At 44.3% G+C, this 15,293-nt stretch overlaps 1 protein-coding gene across 1 annotated transcript in view; it reads right to left on the bottom strand.

Moving 5' to 3' along the window:
- The window catches only part of cntn4 (contactin 4), a gene marked incomplete at its 5' end in the record, with an annotated part of 153,140 nt that overhangs the window by 68,620 nt on the left and 69,227 nt on the right, over positions 1–15,293 (bottom strand). The window contains 2 exons of the mRNA XM_083660815.1: positions 1,404–1,506; positions 6,856–7,059. Coding sequence (XP_083516941.1) covers positions 1,404–1,506; positions 6,856–7,059 — 307 coding nt within the window. The remainder of the gene's footprint in view (positions 1–1,403; positions 1,507–6,855; positions 7,060–15,293) is intronic.

Consider the following 15,293-nt stretch of genomic DNA (forward strand, 5'->3'; position numbering starts at 1 on the left):
AGGTTAGGTTTAGGCATGGGGGGTGGGTTAGGGTTAGGGTTAGGGTTAGGGTTAGGCATGGGGGGTGGGAGAGGTTAGGTTCAGGGTTAGGGGTGGGAGAGGTTAGGTTTGGGCATGGGGGTGGGAGAGGTTAGGTTTAGGCATGGGGGTGGGAGAGGTTAGGGTCTGGGTTAGGATTAGGCATGGGGCATGGGAGAGGCTTGGAGGGGTCTCCAGAGACGACCCCCGAGGGTCTCGAACCCTCCGTTCGGCCCCCAGACCTTCCGTTCGGCCCGCAGACCCCCCGAAGCGACCCCAGGACCTCCACAGGGTCCTGCGGCCCACCCAGGCCTCGGAGACCCCAGGTTTATCCATTGAATGGGGTTTTGCAAGTAATCTCTACAACCCAGAGAAACTGGGTTGTAGAGCTGTCCATTGAATGGGGTTTTGCAAGTAATCTCTACAACCCAGAGAAACTGGGTTGTAGAGATTGTACAACTCCACCCCATCGAATGGGGACATTTTGAAGCAATTCCTTTCCATTGAATGAGGTGATTCATAGTAGATCGGCTGACACATTACATTATGGAAGAAAGGAGTTGCTGAAACAACGGACGTTTCAGCCCATAGGCCTTCTTCAGCGTTGGGCTATGGGCTGAAACGTTTGTTTTGTCTGCCTGAAGAGAAATTAAAAACCTTACAAAGGACATCTAGAGTGCTGGCTGTTCTCCTGTCATTCCAGTGTATCCTTTGACATTTGTGTTCCTTTGAGGGTGCTCGCTATCGCTTCGGTGAGATAGTTTTGTCAGTTTTTTAAAAGTCTTAGTACCATCTAGCCATGAATTGAAGTGTCTCTGCGCTGGAATAAAAAAAAGCATCATGTACTGTATCTGTGTTGTGCAGCACTGGAGGGGGGAGAGCACTGGGAGCACTTCAGCAGCCACGCCTCTACAGATTCAGAGCACAGAATACTGCTTATTTTTTCATGATTTTGAAACCTAATTGTATTTACTTGGCGACAATTTTTAACCATTCAAATTTGGCTGGGTGGTTAACAACAGCATTTTTCTTTCTGTGGTGTAGTAAACTCAAAACACACACTCATTTTTGGTTTCCAGGGGCTTTAATAATCTACTATCTACCATGGTCATATTATTAGGATTAATGGCCCTCTGCTATACTTACTCGTGCACTCTGGGATTCAGCAGAGTGAGTTGCAAAGCAGTGTTTTAACTAAAGACTCCTACACCACAACATATGCCCTCTAAGTCATCTCTCAGATGTGCAGCCTAGCTTGAAACACACGAGGACTGGGCAGAAAGTGGTGAAGCACATGAAAAATATCTCACTCCTTGTCTAATATTTTGCTTTTCATGTACTGGTGAGCGTGCAAAGCCTGACATACAGTAGTAGTGTGCTCTTACTTTCCTAGAGCGAAGCACTCCAGCTTCACGGTGGATCCTTTGGCAACGTGGACGACCTCTGGAAACTGAACTTCAATCTTTGGCTCATATTCCCCCATCACACCTGGAAGAGAAATAGAAATGAGCAAAATGGCGAGTGAAAAAAAGCCGAAATACTTTCGTACTCCTCAGCGTTTGTCCAGTTAAACAGCTCCTCCGACAGCCTGAAGAAGGCTGTTGGTGTCACTATACGCATGCGTTGTATTGTAACAGCTCTATTGTAACATGCACTAGCATTGTCTATGGTTTTAAGAATTTCACCATGAAATAGCCATCTGAATAAAGGCAACTTTACAAACAAATAAATACTTTTTTTTTTTAATACTTTTGTGTTCCCTACCAAAGAGCCACTCCGGACTGTTGTTTTCCGAGCCCCTCTGACAGCTTTAAAAGCATTAGTTGTGGTTTGTGCCGTTGCTATACAATTATTACATAACCTCTTTTACTAAAAGCCGAAATAACAACCTAAAAAGCTTCCGCCACTCGGCGATCTGAGCGCCGAAAAACACTCCCTGCTCACAGCGCTGTCGCGGAAACACTTTCCCATTGAAAATAACAAGACCAAAAATACAGCTCCCCAGTGGACATGCAACCTATTGATGATGAATGAAAAAAACAACTTTGAGAATTCATACTGTGGAAGGTTTGAGCCTTTTACATCCAGATGAGATTCATGTTGTTGTGATGCTAACAGCTATGAACCAGAAAAGGGGCCCATAAAATCCCCCTGGGTGCTGCCACTGTGTCTACAAAGCGTCCCATTCACTGTCGGCGGAGCAGCTCTGCTGGATTATAACACTGCCGCCGTGCATGCTAAAAATCCGCGGGTAGACGGGAGAACGGGAATATCGGCTCTCTGGTATTCCGGCTTCGGGAGAGACTTATTCACGTTCGTGAATCCAGACCGGTGACTAAAAACATAGCGATCGCACATGCAAATCACACGAAGAGGAATATCAATGCACTTGTAATTGGGCGCGCTTCTCAGCCAGCGCTATTTTGAAACCACTCTCGGTCAACAGCGCAACGCAATGTGTCTTCCCCCGCCGTCGCTGTACAGTAATTCAAGGCCGTGTCGCACACAAAATGGCTCTTGAGATGGAGGAAACAGGCCAATTTCATGTGGTTGACTTGGTGAGGCGTGCTGCGTTATCGTCCCCCTGACTGACTGTAGCTAATTCAGATCCTTATCACAACTGTCTGATGGCGGAATGTAACCACAGTCCCTATCACCCATGTTAAACCAGACAGGTGGAAGCGGGCGGGTAATTGTCTCATACCATCACCTTTTGTAGGGGGCACCTGTTTAATGTGCCCCCCACCCCCACTCCCCAGCAACTGTAATGTAGCTGATTATTGATGCTCTGTTGCTACACTGATAGTCCTGCTGCCTCGCTACAATAAAGGTAGAATGAAAAAAGAAGGTGTGTGGGTGGGGGGGGAGGGGCGCTCAGGAGACCCTTGGAAAAACGATTTCTCAAATCACGCTGCATATTCCCAGCTGTGTCTCTCTCTGAAAAAAAAACACACACACAGTGGAGTAAGAAATTTGCAGAATTCATTCCCCAAGGAAGGAACGCTCTTGCCCTACATCCATTCATACATATAGTGACATATTTTAATCCATTCATACATATAAAGTGACCTATATTAATCCATTCATACATGTACTAATGATATATATTAACAGTATTAAATGATAGCAGAACAGTGGCAGGCAATTTTACTGTTTTTTTGGGGTTTTCTTTTTTTACATTATAAGGTATTGCTTGTTGTGTTACTGTATGAACCCAGGCTGTGCAGCCTGGTACGGTCCGGTCGCAGGCTGAGCCCTTTATTACTGTAGCAGAACTAAACAATTGCATTTAAAAGTTACAGTAACTGGTGGAAAGTTGCGATTGTGAGAACAATCTTTTGTAATAATCTTCTTTACGGCCTGTGGCAATATTTGATGGACACCATACTGAAACTATTTCTCTTGGTAGAGTAGTCTTTCATAGCCTTGAGAGATAATAAAAAATAACATAATAATAATAATAATCATTGTTCTTATCAAAGTTACAAGCGCTGTTTGATAAAAGAATAATTTATTCATGTATCCACTATGGAGTATGTTTTTATTGCACCAGATCAAATGTAATTAATTGGATAACAAAGGGCAGAAAAATAAAGCCATAAAAAAACATTATCTTCATTTGTGTCTTCTGCTGCATTACATTAAATATGGTGAGGAACATCCTTCTGGGACAAAAACCTACAATTAGATTACGTGCAGACAATGACCTTTCCTCCGAAGTGCCTTGATAAGGCCAGCCTAAAGCATCAGATCCACATGCTAAAGGACATGCAGAAATTAGCAAAGAAAGAGCTAATTAACCTTTACAGTTCATTTGTATTCCTTAAATCCACTTCTCCTACTTCCATTAGGCTACCATCAAAACAAGACGTTTGTCTTTTTTTCCCATGGCCTACAGCAGTCCAAGTTTTCAGCATTCACTGTATCGAGGAGGTATTCAAAACATAAGTAAAAAGACAGAAAACATCACCCCAAATAACATGCACATGAAGAGGCTTTGAAGTTGAATCACAAGTCTCCTAGCAGCCAATCTAAACTAGAGCCATCGTGGAGGTCCAGTGGAGAATATTGTCTGTGCATATTAAACAGCTGGGCTAGAAAGAAGATACAGTACATAAAAAAAAAAAAAAAAGACAGTGCTGGCATGAGTGTAGGTCAAGTCAGTTATATTATATTTATAAAAATGAATATTGTGACAGGGTAGATTTTTTTCTAAAACTCTGTCTTGTCTTTAGCCCTAGTCTACTCCAAAGGGCTGGCATTGCCCAACCCGCCCCTCCATTCATAGTCAATGAGAGGTAGTCTGACAGGCTCAGTGGGCAACGCAGGGGTATGCATGAAAAATACGCAGAGGTCGTACGACGAGAGAGCTCGGGGCGATACAACTTTTGGGGGATGAAGGCCACTGCTCCACACACACACACACACACACACACACACACACACACACACACACACACACACACACACACACACACACACACACAGGCACAGTCTTCTCTTCTCTTCTCTCTCAAAAAAGAGTGGCTGTATGTATATCTGTTCTCTTCACAATAAAAATCCTCCGGTTAGTTTGTCAATGAAAGCCTGCCTGCCTCAACACTGGTCTTTTCCTGGTTCTCTGTTTTGAAGGGGAGAAGGCAGAAACTCTGTTTCACTCTTCTCTTCTCTCTCAGTGAGTGATGTCATGAGTGATGTCATCACTCTTCTCTTCTCTCTCAGTGAGTGATGTCACTCTCTCTCAGTGAGTGATGTCATGAGTCATGTCATCACTCTTCTCTTCTCTCTCAGTGAGTGATGTCATGAGTCATGTCATCACTCTTCTCTTCTCTCTCAGTGAGTGATGTCATGAGTCATGTCATCACTCTTCTCTTCTCTCTCAGTGAGTGATGTCATGAGTCACGTCATCACTCTTCTCTTCTCTCTCAGTGAGTGATGTCATGAGTCACGTCATCACTCTTCTCTTCTCTCTCAGTGAGTGATGTCATGAGTCATGTCATCACTCTTCTCTTCTCTCTCAGTGAGTGATGTCATGAGTCATGTCATCACTCTTCTCTTCTCTCTCAGTGAGTGATGTCATGAGTCATGTCATCACCGATGCTTCGTTCAAAGCACTGAGTTGCAGCAGGTAGCCTATGTGACCCGCTGAACATTTTCTTTCTTTCTTTCTTTCTTTCTTTCTTTCTTTCTTTCTTTCTTTCTTTAGCTAACTAGAATAAAGATAGAAATAGCTTCTTCATCCGCGTTTCATCAGGGAAAGCTTTGTGCTGAAAGGCGTTTGTTTCTCACTTGCTTCTGTGCATATGTACAATAAACTTGTAATTGATTTTGTTTGTGCAGACTTCCCTCCTTTTTTTAGCTAACTAACTAGCCAGCCAGTGTTGCCAACTCTTTTCCAAAGAAAGTAGCTATTGGCTGCTCAGAAAGTTGCTAAAAGTCCCTAGATGACATCACATGCTAATTTGCATATCAAATGATAGAGACACTGCAAAACGCGTCATCATTCAGAAGCCACGCCCAAGACGGGGGAAAATACAAGGAAGCACTGCCTGACGACTGTAGCTGGCAAAACAAACCGCGGCTAACCGGGGCGAACGGAGGAACTCTCGTCAGATATAAATAGTTTTGCTGGGTTTTACAGGGATTCGGACAGTTTTCTTTTTAGATAATGTCAAAAGATTATTTCAGTACACTTCCTCCAACGGAGAGGGAAAGGTACATCGAGAAAATAAACTCAGTTGGCCTGGAGCAGTGTCCCTTTTCATTGCCCAAACAACGCTGGATAAACGATCCCACACAGTGGCCTGTAGTGAAATACTATGACATGAGCTTTTAGGCATGTTTAAATGAATGAAAATAACGCTGGTGTAACATCAGACAGATGGCATCAGATGCGCTGGCGTTCTCCTACAGTATGTCACGTAGTTACACACACAAAGATCATATATATGGAAGATGAACACTCCCAACTTACTTCCTTGACAGCTAAATCCACATTTTCTTCTCGCGAATGCTCAATGGCTTCCTTGTTTTGCTCGGAGTACAAAAACACTTTAATTGGCGATTTTTTACATTTGTTGTCTGCGCAGCCCACCACACAACAGCTTTTAGCTATGTTTAATTCAAGGAAAATGACGCTGGTGAATGGGACTGAACGGAGCGATTTCCCCCGTGATGGGCGTGGCCTATTTCATGCAGTGTCTCTATGCATGCCGTTGTGAGATACTAAGTACTGACTCCTCCCACCCGGGCCAGATTCGGCATGACAAGCAAACCCTATGCGCTGTGTGTGTAGTGTATCTGTGTCAAGCACTGACAGGGAGAGAGAAAGGGAGAGAAACCCCGGCAGCATGCGCACCAATTTGTTGCCAAATGCACTGGATTCAACACATTAACGTTGCTTCACATGGTCAGAAAAAGGCGTCAGATTTGCGCTAGTCGCTTTTGAGAAATAAAGTCGTCAGGGGGGTCTGAAAAGTAGCTAAATATACCGACAAAGTCACCAAGTTGGCAACACTGTAGCCAGCAGACTACCTAAGCAACGCAACTGATGTTAATGTTAACATGTTTTTTCTAGATACATTAGCTAATAGCTAGTACACAAATACATGTTAACAACCCGCAGTGGTTAACTGACCAGACAGACAATGGATCAGAGTGTTGAAATTATCGGTCAAAAGAAGGAGAGGAGATGAAACGTGTCTATTTTATTCTGTGAGACGGTCAAGCTGTAGCCTAACAGTACATTGCAATCAGTTGCCCCCAAGAGCTGAGGACTTCCAATATGGTGTCCATGTTATGTCAGCTGAAAGCCTGATGCGGCACTGAGCAGCTCACCGTCACTGCGTAGCACTAGTGGAGTGGGCGGGCCCTGCACCCGGGTCTTGGTGACGCTGTTGGTCACCACGCAGGTGTAGTTGCCCACGTCAGACGGCTCCACTTTGGCGATGTACAGATTCCCCGTCTCCTGCGAGATGAAGCGCCGCGTGTCCTGCTTCACGTACGTGGGGTACTCGTTAAAAATCCAGGAGAACATCAGATCTGTGGAGAAAAGAAGAGGAGAGAGAAGAAGTTTGAATTCATGAGCCAGATTGTTGAGTTCATGAGACGGATAATTTGCACCATATTTTTCACCTCCTGAGGGAAGTGAAAATTGACACAAAGTTATATCACGCTAAGGTGAGAATTAACGATGCTCACCGACTGTGAGAGGTTACAGGGCTATGTAAGTATCCAAACTCATTTCAAATGAACATCTTTCATGTGGACGAGGTCTGAATACACATTTACACTGAAATGCAACAAAACACACACACAGACTCCATGCACATTCAATTCAATCCGAGTTAATTTATCGGTTTTTGGTACGATCTCACATTGAATCAATAAGAAAGGAAACCCTGTGGTGTCTGCATGCAGGCTTCTGTGGCAAGTCTGGCGACATGCCAGTATGCCCACAACATCATGCTGATTTCAGCTCCTCTTAGCCTGGAAAATAAAGCCTGAATGCAATTTGTTTTCAAGTCACCACCTTAACCCATTTCTAACAGCAACACAACATGTAATATCCCTTAATATTACAAGTTTGCACAAATGGGTTTTTTAAATCAAGAGATACTGACGTGATGGTCATGAACAGATGGCATATGAACAATAAAAGGGCTGTAACAGTTACTGAAGCACACAGTCAACATGATGTTGCTGTTCCAGAATTGCTAATTAGAAAAAGTGACAATTTATCAAATGTATTCATCCAAGCTCTGAACATTTGACAGAGGTTGTGAGTATGTGACACGGTTTGGTGAAAGGAGTCAGAACAGAAGTGCAACCTGAAATCTCACAAAGATCAAAGTTTTTGTTTCATCATTTGCTTCATGGAAAAAATTCAGTAAGCATATCTTCTTCAACTATTTTCAGATTTCAATGTATGACATAATTTGAAAGTTTACAATCTGCATTTTCATAATCTCTAAAAACTGAAAAATGACCTTGGCCTACCTGTTACCCCCCTCCTACACACCATGCACACATACGCACGCACGCACGCACGCACACACACACACACACACACACACACACACACACACACACACACACACACACACACACACACACACACACACACACACACACACACACACACACACACACACACACACACACACACACACACACACACCACCAGTCCCTGTCACATTATGTCAAGTTGATTGTTCCCAAACAGAAGCATTAAACCCTGCTGCAATCACATAATGACTTGAATATCCGAAGTGTAGCAGCATTTTCTAAAACACTTGCTCAATAATGACATTTCAAACCTGTCGGAGAAAAGAGCAAAAGGTGACTTATGACTAACAGGATGTGCGGCATCATGTTGGCAAGTCGCTGTCAGCCTGCTAAAATCAATGAGCATTCTTGCAGTTGAAATGCCAGCACATCCCCGATGTCACATCATTGTGTCGGAGTGTTTCAAAATGAGCAAAACACATTTTCGAGTCTTGCGATCCATGGACTGACGGATTTACTGACACTGACGAAAAAGGATTCTCTTTGATCCGGGACCGTCTGAACAGCTTCTGAGCATTCAATCTACTTCTGACAAGGATGCCTTGACTCATTAGCAGCAGTACCAACACCAGAACCTACATTTAGGGACGCCCCGATATGAACATTTTGGACGATACCAATGACCAAGATTAACATTGCTGTTATGGCCGATAACTGATATTTACTGATGTCGATATGATCGGTGTATAAAAACAAGTTTCTATGATAATACAATTTTGTACATGCTGAAAAACACAAGTAAACACAGAATTTGAAAAAGTAAGTCAAAGTCTTTCTATTTCCAAAACCTTTGGAAAAGCCCATAAATCATATATTTACACCATTATTTCCTCCTCTCAATTATTTTGCTCATCAGACTGATACCGATATATATCAAAAAATTACTAACATTGGCCGATAGCAATATGATTGCCGATATATCGTGCGTCCCTACCTAAATTTAATCACGCGTCGAACAGGTGAAACGGTGTCCAATTTGTACTATTGTCACATAATCCAAATTTGTGCTGGAGACACGCAATCTCCACCATAATTTGTGATTGGGATCTACTGCCGGTGACTTCTTCATGTTATCGGTGTCAGTTCATCACAATCTGAACGTTCTGATGCGATCGGCTGCGGCGGACTCCTGCAGCCAGTAGTCTAATTGACAGGGAGGCACTGCTGCCCTGCTGAGCCTAATCAAACCCGCCCCCTCGTTAGCCCACTAGTAATTAAACAAAGTAGTCTTGGAGGATCCCTCTTCCCTGAGCCTGCGTGACTGCCTGGCCATTTATCACAGCGTGCTCCCAAACTCCAGCTGGCCACTAGGAGCACTGGTACCGTATGGGGGGGGGGGGGGGGTCGTCGGAGGCGGCCGATCGGCAGCGCTCGGAGCTCAACACGGTGCCACGGAGCAGGAGAGGTCCCGGGGGGACGCGGGAACACTTGAAGGCAGGATAAGACATGTTGTTTGTGCTGGTTTCCTCTCCGCTGCTTCAGGGCACCAGGCTGCACCTGCTCTCGCTCCATGTTGAAAAGCCACGACACGAGCCGCACAATGCCACAGAGCAGCGCAGACATCACAAGGGCATGAGATGACTCACACAGCTGGGCAGAGCGCTTGTCACAATATCATCAAAGAAAGCATTGATTTTATGGTATCACAGGTTCTTCAATATTCCTACTAGTATAAATATAGGAATTCAGCAAGCAGGTCAGAGTTAGAGAAGACATCCAGCTGCCCTGGGAAATCAATATTAATATGGTAAATTAGGCCTATGTGTGCAGAGTAAACAGCATTACAATCATCCCCATGGTGACAGGTAATCAGCTTAATCAGTATTATGAGGACAGTAGCACATCAGCTCAAATTGACAATTCATAGGTTGATTTATTAGTCTTTGTTTACTTACTGTAAACACTGATGTTGCCATGGCATTTTCTAGGTGGGAAGAAAACTCTCTAAATAGTCTCAATAGTATAACTTCTTTCTGGTAAATTTCCACGGAAGTTATGCGTAAGATAACCTTGTGCATGTTAGTATCATTTGCAAAGTGTGGGCAGATCCTGATCTATTTGAGAGAGGTTTTGAGAGGTCCCTCAAGACTCCGGTGTGGTTTTCCACTGGACTGCTGAGGTTACGGATCACTTTGGCTCATGTCACAATGAATGAAGGCCTTTCAGGCACATGGACCTAAAGGCCTCGGAGTAGATCCACAGGACAAACCTGCTCATTCAATATGCAAATTCTGAATAGGAGGCGCCAGAGCCGTATAACAGAAGAGTTCTGACATCTCCATTCACTCCAATGGACCAGTTTTTTTGCAGGAAGTAGAAAGTGGAACTCTTGAGTAAAAAAAGCAGCACTGTTGAGTTGCAGCAAAATAGACAGTGTTGTACTTTGAAAGGGTTTTTCATCCCTTGAAATTAATCAAATTGTACATTATCGGCTTTATTTTAGCATGCAAAAGTAGCGCGAGACCCATTCCTGGCTGTTCATTGGCTAATGAGTCTGGCATTTTGGTCCTCCGCTGACGCCACTCTCTCTCTAGAGGACACTAGGCGCAAGTCAAGCGTGCGTGTATCCTCCTGAGACCCCACCCACATTGATTTGTGATAATATAAACATGGTGCAGGAAGACAAAGATAAGCAGATCTATCGTACTTGATGACTTACTGTACGACAGTCCAAAAAGTAAGACACACAGAAGCACACACTCCTCGACCGATGCGTCCAGTATGCAGTCAATGCAAAGAAAAACAGACAAGCAACGCTGCATCTGTCCACTTCAAATGTCAAAGAGCCATAGAGGCCAATTTAAATCAATAAAATAATAAATCTCTAAAAAGTTCAATTGTGAAATTCTCGTGTAAATGAATAATTCGTCATCAATCATAACCTTAAGTCATTTTGATATCAGTATTTTTACTCAGTATTTACTCAAAAATGTGCTAATGTCTGTATGGGTACGTTTATTGTTGCAAGATATGGTGTGTTACAGTGAGATAAATAAATGTTAGCTTCACGTGTCAAAGGCAGCCATCACTGGAATGATACATTCAGCTACATGTCAAAGTGCTGCTTACAGGTCCTACAGTCTGGTTTACAGTTTGTTCCTCCAGGTTCACAAATGCTAATGTGAAGTAGATGACCAATAGAATATACTCTAGATGATAACTGAACAGGGACGACTATAGTGCAGCGTCTATTTCCATAATGGGTGCGATCAAACAAATGGCCGATGAGAGCGAATTATTTGATATGCTTATACTGGTAGCCCTCGTGTATCTGTTACTGTCACTGATGTAGGCCAGCAGTTTGGAAGCAGTCCTGGCTTTGCTCAGTGAAACTAATGTGATTAATATCTACACAGAACAAACCCAGGCGACAGCATTCCTGCAGGGTCTGCCCAATACATATTCATTTGAACACAGGCAATTATTATGACAAGGGTGAACAACAACAAAAAAACACAGTGCCGCGCCAGAGAATCAGAGCGAGCCATCTATCTATCCAGCAGTGCAGCATTATTCAATTGATACGTCAGCTTGTTTCTATTTACTGCCTAATTCCAACGAGGGGAAGGTTTGGCATCATCATCATATGTTATCAGCATCACCTGGCTCATCATGTGGTATAAATAAATACATGGAAAGCAACGCTGTGACAACGATAAGAAGCCAGTTAGTAGGCTGTCGGCGGGCTGCACACAATAAACAAACTTAGAAACACAACGGTCCCCCACCACCACTAGTCCTGTTCCAGGCTGAAGAATCCTCTGATTATAGTCGACAGTGCTGCTGTGGCATGACAGTGCTGCGAGTAGGAGGGGCTGCTGACAGGAAGGGGGGACAGCAGCACACTGATCTGGTACAACATGAACTACTTTCTCTCAAATATTCCCTGATCCGGGGGAAACGGAGCGCTCAGCGTGGCCACACACTCCACAGGAGAACTCGATGGAGAGACAAAAACTCACAATTTGCAATCAGATTAGAATCTACAGATTCGCCGAATTACGGGCGCCCACTTTCCCAAAGGCAGGAAACAAGGTCCCCGTACTGGCTTGTAAAAAAAAAAAAAAAAAAAATCCCTTCCCGGTTAAACTACTGTCACTCCACATTGTGTTACTGAGTGCAGTTCCTTATATCTGCTGCAGGCACCAAGCATCCTCCTTTACAGGACTGGGCAGCCTGCACATGCTCTGTGTTCTCTGTGCCCGGCGTGGGAGTAAACAGGGACGACAACAACAAACGCACTAAAACATGTCTATTCTTAGTGGCGATTTCAGTCTTGAGTGCACCATAAAGGTCTCTCCCCCATTAGAAAATAGAGGTCAGCTGCGTTGGACTAAACACAGAAATCATGTAATACAAAGACAGAGCGCGCTCGCACAGGCAGCCCATTAATGTAGCGGGCTTTGAGAGAGAGAGAAAGTGACAGCCTCTCAGCTCTCTCTCGCCCCTCTGATCCACACTGACAGACAGGGGGAAAGAGAAAGAGATGGACTCCGGCGGCGCTGCACATTTGCGGAAACAAGAGACGTTTTCGAGACGCGCTATAGGACGAATCAGCGTGACGTCACTCGCCACCCAGAAATGCGAAACCCCGCGGCAGTTAATAGTATGAGTTGTGCCAAACAAACGTTAATATCTCAAAAACTATACATCACATCGTTTATATTTTGACATTCTGAGAGCAGAATTAGCTCAAGAGTTTGATGTATAATGCATGTCGTGTTAAAGTTGTGTGAACTGTCGCAGTTTTTAAAATGTAAACAGAGTTAGCCGGATAGAGTCAGACACTCACGCCTCGCGCCACTTGGGTTTGTTTACCAAAATGCTGCTCGGCTGATCCCTCGTATAGCGGTATCACCGATAAGCATTTTGGAAATATTAACGAGTTCCTCCGCAGAGAGCGATGACCATATATTTCTGGCGTGCCCCAAAAGCCAGAACATCGGCCTGTCAGACAGGGGAGAGTGAGTGTGGGCTCGTATCCTATCTGGCCTGGCAGGGTGTGTCAGCCCTGATCTGATCTGCCCTGCTCCCCGTCACAAACGACCGCCACAACGCATGTAGGCGGCAATACACACACACACACACACAATTAAGTGACACCGTGAAATTTGTTCCCCACTTTTTTGTTCCATCCTGGCTCCTCCTCCTCGGCTCAGGCCAGGAGCGGTGGGCAGCTTTCCTCGCAGTGCCTGGGGGCCAACTTCCTCTTAGCCGTCGCTTATATGGAGGAGATCCTAGGTGTGAGCATGGGGAGAACATGTAAACTCCACACAGAAAGGCCCTTTACATGGGATAGGCCACCAGGTCAGTAGCCTCACACCGAACTAGGCATGGGGGAGACATATGCCCAGTGCCAACAGGCGGGAATCGAATCCAGGACCTTCTAATAGCGATCCAGATGGGAATCGAACCCAGGACCCAGCTGTGAGGTGACAGCGCTACCATTGCGCCACCACCAACGTGCCTGATGCTTTGTGATGTCTGTATTATAACATATGATTTCAGTGGGGAAAAAAGCAATGAAATTTAATTTAATTTAAAAAAGTGAATAAACTCCCAGGCCCTTATCGTGCACAAGGCGCGGCAAACGCAAACGAAAGTGTCATTGCTACCTTACTGCCAATTTAACACTGTGCTGGTGAAATACCAACTGGGATTTGCGTCCATCTGTGCACCGTGGGTGTGTTGGTCTAAAAATGAGGTGTGGCCATCAACAATTCTGGCACAGAGCAATCCCCCAATTGTAATTGGCCAATTCACCTGCTGTTGCGGTCGTTGCTCCACCCCCTCTGCCGATCTGGGGATAGCACTAGCACATGCTTCCTCCCACACATGTGCAGTCTGGGGATAGCACTAGCACATGCTTCCTCCGACACATGTGCAGTCGCCAGCCGCTTCTTTTCACCTGACAGCGAGGAGTTTCACCGGCAGGACGTAGCGTGTGGGAGGATCACGCTCTTCCCTCCAAAGTACCGCTGCTGGGAATTGAACCCGGGTCTCTGTGATGGTTTAGTGCTTTTACCTCTACAACACCACCCAGAGGCCCCCTCAGAGCTATCTTATTATACACTGGAAACAACTGCACTAAGATCAAGTCACAGCTGGTCTTAAACCAGTGCAGTCTGATGCAGTAGTTTCTCAACACAATAACACGTGTTATCTGCTTGTTACACACACACACATCAGAGGGACGTGCAGCAGCACAGAAATATGACAAAGATTAAAACAATGTGTACATCACAAGAAAAAAATAAACCCAGTGAACCGGCTCCCTCTCTCTCTCCCTCCCACACACACACACACACACACACACACACACACACACACACACACACACACACACACACACACACACACACACACTCACACACACACACACACACACACACACACACACACACACAAGATTAACCATTTGTTTTGAGGTGGGCGCTGTCCCAAGTGAGAAACGGACACAGGAGAGACATGTAACTTATTCATAGTATTCCCATGATGTCACAAGCATTTTCCTACCAACACTACACACAGCTCATTGGCTGTTTGTGTCATTTGATTATAATCACCTGTTAATTGATCACAATCACCTGTTATTTTCCTACCAAGATGGCCGTGTGGTGATGTAACAGAATACTATCAATAGGCACATCGGCAAATAGTGTTTATCGTAGATTTCTCTCATTTGCTAAAAATATAGGAAATGTTTCAAAATATTATGTTGACATTTTCCCTCATTCATTCAACGTTTATTTAGATCTCGGAGATCATTGAGCTATGGTATACCCTCATTTACAATGATTGAGAGAACTGAACTGTCTCTGTCTGGCAATGCAATGATATGAATAAATCAATTTCCTACAGCTCTAGACACATATATTATCAGATCAAATGAAATAGAATAAAAACGACTGCCGTTAGCGCCGCTAAACTAGGAAGATTGACTTGGACACACTTTCAAATGCGCTACCGCAGTGCACTGCTGCCCCCGAGATAGGGGCCACTCCACAAGTTAATTTCTGACTCCTACAAACATCATGACTTATCATGAATGTGAGAGGATGTTGAAATTCATCTGTTCATATTTTGCAAAGAAAAGAAATTAAAAGAAAAAAATACCTATATACAGTATGCTTGATCAAGTTTTCAGGAGCAAAATTAAGTTGTCAGCTTTTGTTATCACATCAAAGTAATTATCAGAACCTTTGAAC

The sequence above is a fragment of the Poromitra crassiceps genome (assembly GCF_964638095.1).
Source record: "Poromitra crassiceps genome assembly, chromosome: 25".
Classification (NCBI taxonomy): domain Eukaryota; kingdom Metazoa; phylum Chordata; class Actinopteri; order Beryciformes; family Melamphaidae; genus Poromitra; species Poromitra crassiceps.